Raw genomic sequence first — 10,271 nt, forward strand, 5'->3', positions numbered from 1 at the left:
GAGAAACAGATTAGAAGAATGACCTTGCGGTCTGTTAGATAAACATCTCAGAAACGTCGCAGGTTTAAAGTAAGGAAATCCATCCTCTGATAAGTAGCCTTGGGATGTTAATGTTACAAGGTGCTACCAAAAGAGGCACTGTGTTTCCGATGTGTTTGATCTTATCAAATATATGTGACCCACAACACTTCAGTGGGGAACTCAAACTGAGTGCAGTTATCATAACAAAGAGCAAAAGGTGAAGCCAGGTGAGGGAGAACAAAAAGAGAAGCAGAGCATTTGTAGAGCACGCAGCCTCGGGGCATGCAGGGTTATTTTAATAGTTCCGAAAATGAGAATCAAAACCACCGAGCTAACAGTTTATGGTCTCATGCAGTCTCACCTCCAGTCAGATTCTTATCTGTCCTACATTACACTGTGGCTTTACTTCAGCGTGTGTGTAAGGGAAGAAAGTTTTCTGGCGTTGTAACAACACACTGAGGTGGATTTTCATGTTTCCCCAAAGAAGCTGGATACGTTTTGACTTTAGATCTGTGAGATGGATTCAGTGCACTTACATATACTGCAAAACACTGCTTTGAAGTCACAAAACAAACATGATACCGTCCAATCCTTTTGCAATTTGTTCCATATTTTCACATACATCATTACAAATTAGTGACGATAACTTTTTGTTTATATAGTATAAAAGCATAGCCCCCCCACAAACCCCCCCCCCCAAAAAACCACAATAAATATGTCGAATGTTGTGGGAAGTTTTAATCTGTTTTGTTTAGTTTTATTTTCACCCAGCGCCACAACTGTAAAGCCAACATGAACAACTTTTGACTTAATGGAAGGGAAATTCCTTAGAAAATTCTGAAATACTGTAAGTCTCCTTGTCTCTATCATCAGGCCTGATTTTGATGAGACATTTTTAGTTTCTTTCCATCAATCCAAACTTTCATTTAGAGAGTAAATGGTGATGTTACTGAACCTCAATTGTAAGAAATAAGTATGATTATCTTTATTGATTTGGAATGCAATTTTTAGAAATCATCCACAGTTTCTGTCTGAGCGACTAGTTTTAGTCAAAAGCACTCACAAATACCCCACAAGACAGGCACTAGGTGGACATTTAAAACTTTCACACAAATGTAAAAAATGTCTAAAGTGTACAGTGTTTTACAGAGCTATATTTAACTGGAATAGACTGTCATCCTCTTTGCGAAAAATTAAAAACAAAAAAAATTTTTAAGAAGGCATTAGTGCAAGAACTTCTGCAGATGACAATGTGAAAACTGAAGTCCTTGGCATGTCTTAAATGTCATTTATAATATGCTTCACTGTATATATTAATGTGCATGTAAAATGTTTTGTATAAATTGTAAATTAATATTTTTCTTTTTTTAAAGGACCCCAGGAAGACTAGCTGCCATTCAAACGGCAGCTAATGGGGATCCTAATTAAACAATAAACAATTGCAAATCTGTCAAATTTGATGCAACACAAATGACTCTTAATTAAATGCCCAACACCCTACCACCCTAAAAAGTGGCACTATTTTAATTGAAACACATACTGTCAGACTGGAAGGGTTAAATATCAATTCTGTGCATGCAATTGCTTAGTCATCATGTTTGAAAATCTTGCCACTGCCTACATCCTAAATCCCTTGTTTACTTGATCACACATTTCTCCTGCATTTTCAGATTTAATTACATCAAGACACTCAAGAATTATTTTACATATGAAATATACAGATGTAGAGAACAAATTAACAATCCTATTTACTTCCAAGATTAACATGACGTTTACATTATGATTACTATGTGATGTCATCTTTCAAATATGATTTTTAAAGCAGGTTCAGTGCAACAACTTTTACAGTATTTTTAATCAGATTACTCTGTTATCATTAACAAAAAATTTGTCACTACACTGAAGCAATGTAGCTGACCGACACAATATGCCACACTCTGCCTACCAGCACTATGTAATATCACTGCACAACCATGCATCCATGAATTCAGCCACAAGAGGGCACATAGTAGCTCAATGTAAAGGGAAATCCTGTGTTCTCTGACACTGCAAAACTCATCAATCTCTTTTGACAGAGATGTTTATCTGATTTGATTTCATTACTAGTATCTTTGTGTTTTCATACACAGAGAGGGGACATTAACACAGCCTTCTCTCAGAAAGTATGTTCTATTATGTTATCAGATAATGTTTGTATACAAACGTATACAGCATCCTTCCATGTAGCAGAGAGATGTTTAATCAGCACTCAGTCAACATGACTGATTGGGAAAAAATGTTTCTCATCTTCAAAATATTATGATGGATTTTTACTTGCAGTGAATTGAAGATTGTTTTAAGGTTATTTCTCCTTTCACAAGAACAGTTCAAAGTACATTTTAAAGCCACATAAACATGTTATAGGACTTGGAGATGTTCAACTTTTAAGGAAACATTTGTGAGGAACAGCATAGACATACAAGTGTGCCATGGGTTGCCTTGGCAAAAGGGGTAAAATTATGCCTATAGTTGCCTCAATATGAGTAACGTAAGTCAGGGATTTGTAACATAAAATCTAAAATGTTTTTGACTAAGAGGACATTTTACATAAGACACATTGCTAGCTGTCTTGACTCTGTGATCCACAGTTCTGTACTTTTTATATCTAACTCATGGTCTGACACACATCACAGTGTACTTTATCTGGTTTCTTGGCCTTCATTGAGCCTAAGGGGACATCAGCATTGGCATAATGTTATTTGCAAACAGTACTGGCTAAACTCTTCTTTTTTTAATGTAATTTTCTATCACTTACCTACAGCTTTTATGATTCTTACTCATCTTAATGGCTGCTATACAGGCTGCCAAGAATTTGTTCTCAAGCTGCTGGAACAACCTTCTATTTTGCACTCTGGAAGTTGAAAAACCTTTAGGACACACTATAGCCTAATGATTTGAGCTGGGAGACTTCAAAGTTCTGATCAAACAATGTGTAGCTGAAGTAACTGCTATTAATAAACTGGATTTGTGTACATTAATCCTTTGGTTATTTTGATGTGCTGCTAACTGACTTTCCATGATGCCCTACGCAACTCTCCTCTACTTTCTATTGCATGTCATTGACTTTGCGTCTTCTCTCTCCCCCAGTTTGTCTTGTCTTCTCTGTAAGTAACCGTGGCTGTGGAGCTACACATTTCTGATCTGTGGCTACTAGTCATCACCCTCCTGGGTGTTTGGTAACTTATGCATTTTCTGTTCTCTATATGCGATCCTTTTCTCTTTCCCCAACGACTCGAGGCAGATGACTGTTCTCCCTGAGTATAGTTCTACGGCAGCTTTATTTGGTAAAAGAAGTGTTTTCTTCCCACTATTGTCAAGTTTTAGTTCAAACGGAATCCAGGGTACTCTTTGGGTTTGTCTCTAATTGTATAAAGTCTTATCATTGCTATGTGAACTGTTTTGAAAAGACATATCGTGTGAATTGGCGCAATATGACTAAAGCTGAATCAAACTAAACTTTCATCTTATGTGAATTGTTGTCATGATTGGATTTATAATTCTTTGTAATGTTGTCAAGATGTGCCTTCTTGGTCAGGCTTCTGTTGATTTTAATCTCAAAGGACTCCCTCACCGAATAAAGGTTAAATAAATAAATATATGTACAAAAGCGGTCACACAAAAAAGCAGCAGAACCTATAAAATCTGGGTGTGCTACAGGTTAATAGCCTCTGTAAATGCAAAATGAGCTTATAAGTGGAATGTACTTACAGTTGACAGTAAGCTATAGGAAGAGAGTGAGTTCAGTTTTACATGTGGAATTAAAAAAAAGGGGGTTTGAGCACAGATTTGAAGGTTGAGGGTTCAACCGGCACTGTAGAGCTGCCACTGTTGGGCCCTTGAGCAAGGTCACTGACAGATGCAGCAGGATACATGACCCCAGCTTCTAAAAAACATGCAAAAAGAATGCATTTTATCCTACTCTGTGCAATGATGATAAACTTGAATCTAATATTATAAGGCTTCATTATAGTTCTATTGAAGGGAGCATTTACAAATGCTTGACTTGCAGCCTGGAGTAAAAGTCGATTTCGTAAAGATGTACATGAATCAGGGAATCAAAACTTGAATACCGGTACGGTCTGCAAAGCTTTAATTTGAATCACAGCGGTGCTGAGCTGCAGCTGAAGGTGTCACCACTGACCGCTCTGCCCGGCGCTGTCCACTGCTGTGGTGCTGAAACCCACAGGGACAAAGCCCGGTGCACTTCACTGTCACTGCAGGCGCTTAATTCTAATTATACGGTCAAACGGGACCATTATATCCACCTTATGCGCATGGCCCACGCTTGTGACAAACCCACCAGGTGACAGGGACCAAATTGGGAAATCAATTTGAACACGTCTATCGATTGGATAGACTAAACGGTTTGTTCTGGTAGGTATGGTCGTGATGAAGACTGTCCACGGGTTGCGCTCCAGGCGGTTACACAACAAGTCTGTGAACGCAACAACCGGATGAAGCGGAGTGTGACCGGGACCTGCAGGAAGACAGTCCAGCTCACTGTACAGCCGGCTGTTTTCTCCTGGAGAAACGCTCCCATTGTATATGTGCGGAATCTGATCATCACGGACCTGTGAGGTGAAATAAAGCATTTTATGCCGCCTGATCAGACGGAACATGGCGGAGGCGGACACTACGGGAGACGACTGTGGCACTGCTCCGCCCGACGACGAGTACGAGTGTAAAATATGCTACAACTACTTCGACCTGGAGCGCCACCGGCCCAAAGTGCTGGGCTGCTCTCACACTTTCTGCCTGGAGTGTCTCGACACTTTGCACTTTCGGGAGGGTCGAGGATGGAGGGTCGCTTGTCCCGTGTGTCGCCACCGAACACCGGTACCGGATTATCGGGTTCTCAACCTCCCGGACAACACGGAGCTGACCGAGGCGCTGCCGCTCAGAGAGCCTCCGCCGGTGGACGCGGAGCAGCAGACGGCTCCCTCCGTGTCCGCCTCGGCCTCCCCGGAGAGCCGCTGTGAGACGTGCAAACAGGTCGCCTTCACCACCTTCTGTGTGTGCGCCATCTTCTCCTTCCTGTCCATGGTGGTGCTCCTGTTTCTGGGCCTCATCTTTGTACATAACTTCAGTCACATCACGTCACCGGTCGGCCCGGTCTGTCTGTTCGTGGCCAGCATCCTGGCGCTGTTCTCCCTCATCCTGACCTGGTTAACGTGCATGTTGAAGTATCGGGCTGAAACTGAAACCAGCAACTTCAGTTCCCTCACATCTAACATAATGTGATCCTCTGGCTGCACACTGTAATATATGTTCCAGAAAAATTACAGTACTTTTAATGGCAGCTGTGCTGTTACAGACATTTTACTGTATTTTTAACAGTGTTACAGTATTAAACAGTGAATCTACAGTAAAATATGAGGTTCACTGTTAATGTTGTAACTAGACTTTCCAGTGATATACTGTATTTAAATTGTGTTGCCACTGTAAACATCAAATAACTGTAATTACTTGTAAACATTTTCCTCCTTTGATAATGTACAAACACTGCTATGAATCACACACATATACCATAAATAACTGTGTTGTTAATAATTCTGATCCAAAGTTGAGATCTACCAAATTAAGGATTAAAAATGTAAATACAACAAAAACACCCAAAACAATAAATAATAAAGGATCAGGGAACTTAGATTTTTCGGGACTGGGAACATTTATTCAAAAGTATCAATGTATTCATCAAGTTAAGGTTAGAAACCTGACATTAGATCTGTGAGATGGAGTACTGATGTAATGTTCAGAAGTTTGGGGTCAATCAGACAATTTTCATGTTTTCCGTGAAACTCACGCTTTATTCATGTGCTAACATAATTGCACAAGGGTTTCCTAATCACCAATTAGCCCTTCAATATTATTAGCTAACACAGTGTAGCATTAGAACACAGGGGTGATGGTTGCTGAAATGTTCCTCTGTACCCCTAGCGATATCCATTTAAAATCAGCTGTTTTCAGCTAGAATAGTCATTTACCACATTAAGAATGTCTAGATTGTATTGTGATTCATTTAATGTTATAGTCATTAAAAAAGTGTTTTTCTTTCAAAAATAAGACATTTCTAATGACCCCAAACTTTTGATTGGTAGTGTATTGAAGGCCAAACAGCATCAAAGTAACTTCTCACTAACAGCTGTGCTTAGCTGCCTAAAGCAAGTTGTAGTGATTGATTTCTTTTGTTCAGTTCACACCATGCATTTTTTTTTCACAGTAGCCTGCTGTTAACATTCTCTCTTGTTAGATCAAAAAAAGCATGAACCATAGTTTAACCTGTGAAAATATCAAAAGGGATATTTTTTCCCAGGGGGCTTTTAAGGTCATTTGAGGTATTTCGGTCAATACTGTGAACGTGGAGAACAATATCACAGTGAACTTTGTGTGCTGACTGTAGGTACATATGAGAATATCTGTGTCATTGTCACACTGTTGGTTCGGCAAGAGACTTCAACACAACAGAGCCATTGTCAGTGTTAAAAACAACATCTGCTTTTCCAAGTGTGACAAAACAAAAGGTTGGCAAAGAAATGACTAAACATTAGGGCTCAAGCAAAACTTCATAATCAACACAGTCTACGCACTAAAAGTAGTCCGTTAAACATATTAACTACTGCAAATTATAGCATTATAAAGTGCTTTAAAACTGCTGTACATACATGTGTATATATGTGTTTTATGTATTTGTCAAGCTGCTTAATTTACTGTTTATTTTTGGCAGAGACAGCAGACAAACTAAGCTGTGCCATGAGTTTAATGAGCAAATTAAATCTACATCTTTAACAGAAAACAAACCTAAAACAACAGTTGGTGACTAGTGTAGACCTACACCAAATGTCATCAATGTTAAGACCAATAAATAAACATCAGTGTAAAAAAATGCAATAAATGCAAGGCAAGCTGTAATTCTACTAGCGAACACTTTTGGGCTGATTTTAGGCCAAAGCTTGAGGCTGTGTCTTCCAATTTGTGATGGATATAGAATTCCTACACAACTGCGGACTGATTATAAAGTCCTGTGCTGGCCTAATTTCTAACAACACGGAGCTATTGTGCCAGGACAGGACCTGGTTTAGCCTCATAAACCACCTATGTGTGATTGCAATGACTCCCCGTGGTTGGACCAGGTCAGCAGGGGATCCACGGTTCAGTCACCCTGGGGGACATCGAGCCTCCACAAGAATGAGAGAAAATAACCTTTGGGGTAGGGGTGCCCAAATAAGTAGTGTCGCTAAAAGTAACGAGACAATGGAAGTGCAGATGACCTCCTAGGGGTCTTAAATCATCTGTTGGGCTTAAGTTTGCTTTCTTGAGTCATATAAACTGCATGAGTACATAAACTCCTCTAACAGCTTGGTCCATCCCCACATCCCTTTGAAAGGCATTAGGTTACAGGGAAGTGTGGCAGAAAACGGTACATTTTTGTAGATTTGTTTCATCGAAGTTAGGCCTCGAACGCATTTCTCTATTTCACCAATCATTTTGTAATGTATAAAATGACAATATCAAAGCTGTGAATTTAGTGGGTTTGGCTTATTGTATCAGTTGTGATCGAGATGTCTCCATTTGGTTTAGATATAGGTTAAATCCCAGTAACACAGCAGGCATTTATCTCCACTTAGTGTTGTTTTAATAGGCGACACCGGTCCCACGAGTTTTAATAGTCCATCTCTTTCAGGTTCCTCAAAGGGACTCCTTCATTTGGTCATCCAGTCAGGGAGTAATGCCACTTAAACGCCACCATGACAAAAGCTCGAGGAAAAATAAAAGGAGGGGTGTCGGGCCTCCATCGGGAGCCATCGGCAGCACTGTGTCTGGGGCAGAGGGCTTCATTTCATGGGGACTGCAGGGCTTAAAGTTGAAGATTACTTTGAAATCTGCATCCCCTACCATCAAACTCTCCCGCCACATCCCGCCCTCCCTCCTCCCTGCAGCTATCACTCCCACTCCCAAAAAATGAAAAGCTGTCGCCACAGAGAAGGGGATGAGTTGAGAGCAGATCCTCTTTGATGACAGAGAAGGATCCTTTTGTTCTCTAATCCCCACACAACCCCCTCCCCCTAAACTTCTTCATAAGTCCAAGTGGACATCAGTCAGAGGTTCACAAATTATTAGTTTACCTGTTAAATGTTAAAAGTATGGAGAAAAAAAACAGTGTGACTCCTCTTGCAAATGCCCAGATATTGGATTTAAAGTTTCTACATCTGGTGTTGTCAGTCTTCTTAAAATGGCAAGAATTGAAAAGAAACATCACTGAGGAAATACCCTAGAGGTCACATGACACAGCTGTGTGGCTGCAATAGGTCGACCTCAACGGAGCAGCCATTAGCCACTGTGTACAATGTCGAAAGAGAGAAGGGGTCACCGAGAAGCAGACAGTTGCAGGATACATTTCCTCTCTTCCTGTGTCTTGCTTTAAGTGTGAGAAAAGTGTGGCTTTGTGTCATTATCAGATTGGACACACATATTTCACAGAGGAGATGAAAGTGTTCCTTTTACTTGCAACATCTGCCCTCTGACAGTTTGCGTCCCATCATGGCCTCAAAGACATAGCCTGAGGAGAGCGATTATCGGTCCTCCATACGCACTTAGGCTCGTCATGTGACCGCATGTTTGTGTGGTTTTGTGTGCCCAAGCCTGTGTGTATGGGATGGAAAAGGCGTGATTTGTGTATCCATGTGCATGTATTTGTTGCAATATGTCCATCAAGACATATGGCCTAACAAGCATGCCAAAACTCTAAAGGCCAGTGAGAGGGAATCAATGTCCGGGGTCAAAGTGTCGAACACAGCTTACCTAGCCATTTCACTTTTATTGTAGTGCTCTTGAGTTGTCGAAGAAGACTTCCCACCTCCGTCTATCCTCTGTCTTCTCTCTGTCAAGTTGAAACAACATCAAAGTGTGCAGGTCATCATTCTCATGAAAGAAGAAGTGCATACTGACTCCCTCTAGTGAATAAAAGTGAGAATGCAGGAAAGAAAAAGTTACTCAAATGGCTACTCCGTAAATGACAAAAATCTTAAATAGTAGTAATTTGATAAACATTTGAATTTGTTTATTTGCTATTTTGCTACTACATCTCTGCCACTCATCCTCTTCAGAATACACCCAATAAAATATGTTTTTAAATACACAATAAACTGCAGCAACTCAATAGCTTTTTTTGGCATTTAGTGTCTTGGTCAAACACACTAGTGAATAATAAAGATAGTTCTAACACCAACCACCACAGCACCATCAGCTCTTTTTTTTCAGTAACAGCTTCTCTGTGTGTTGATAAGTGAATGAGCAAACTATGCATTAAATGGTGCATTGTACTCAAGGACATCTTTCTTATAAATGGCCCCCAGTTACTGCCACAGGCCAGGCTACATCGATTTTCAACAGCAGCACTATGACGAATCAATACATTTTTGAGGACAGCTCTGTGAGGGTGGTGTCTGTCAGATGACCCAGTATAGATATAAAAAATAAACCTCTTCTATCTATCTGCTAGATTTTTTTAGAGGGATCAAAATAAAGCCTTATAATTTCATTGGGAGTAGTGCACAAGGAACAAAGATTCTCCTACCTAAGCTTCCTCACTAGTTGCAGATTTCCTTCCACATCTGGATCATCCTCTTCTCCCTCGCCGTCCCACGCTCACACACTCACACAAGAGGACATAAATGGACTGGAAAAGAAACAAGGCCAGAAGGGACAAGCAGAAGGAGAAATAGAAAGAGCAACGGACCAAAGCCAAAAACTGTCGCAAGACAGATAGTTGGGAGGCTTAGAAGCTGTCACTGCACCCTAAAATATCAAACTTAATGAGATAATTACCAGCTAACAGCAGTGCAGACAGTTATTTCATACTCACAATTAATCACTCTTGTTTAAGTTACTGCAACAGATTTTATGATAATAAATGACGATAAAAAGCATTGCAACCATCTTCATTATGCACAACTCAGTGCTCTCCAATTAAATTGTCTGTTGCAGTTCAGGATTACCATTAAAGATAAGAAATATGTATTGGCAGCTGCTGAAAGCAAAACTGGAACAGAATTTTTTGCATTTCCGAGGCCCAGTGTCATTTATGAAACCATGGTGGTGTAAAGTGAGGAACCTTATTGAAATACAGTGGAAAATGAAAGGCCAGCCCACTTTTTTCTTTAGAAGACGTGTGCATGTGTGTTTTGATCTCTTTACATTTCCATTTATTGTCC

General features: G+C 40.2%; 1 protein-coding gene across 1 annotated transcript; it reads left to right on the plus strand.

Moving 5' to 3' along the window:
• The first annotated feature begins 4,193 nt into the window (after positions 1–4,193).
• LOC110956555 (RING finger protein 224-like) lies at positions 4,194–5,709 on the plus strand. The gene has a single exon (XM_022202138.2). It carries the CDS (start codon positions 4,678–4,680, stop codon positions 5,299–5,301), a length of 624 nt encoding a protein of 207 aa, XP_022057830.1. The 5' UTR covers positions 4,194–4,677; the 3' UTR covers positions 5,302–5,709.
• The last annotated feature ends 4,562 nt before the right edge of the window (positions 5,710–10,271 follow it).

Source organism: Acanthochromis polyacanthus, chromosome 9 (genome assembly GCF_021347895.1).
Source record: "Acanthochromis polyacanthus isolate Apoly-LR-REF ecotype Palm Island chromosome 9, KAUST_Apoly_ChrSc, whole genome shotgun sequence".
Classification (NCBI taxonomy): Eukaryota; Metazoa; Chordata; class Actinopteri; family Pomacentridae; genus Acanthochromis; species Acanthochromis polyacanthus.

Coding starts and splice junctions, on each gene's coding strand:
- LOC110956555 (XM_022202138.2), top strand. CDS start 4,678: ATGGCGGAGGCGGACACTACGGGAGACGACTGTGGCACTGCTCCGCCC.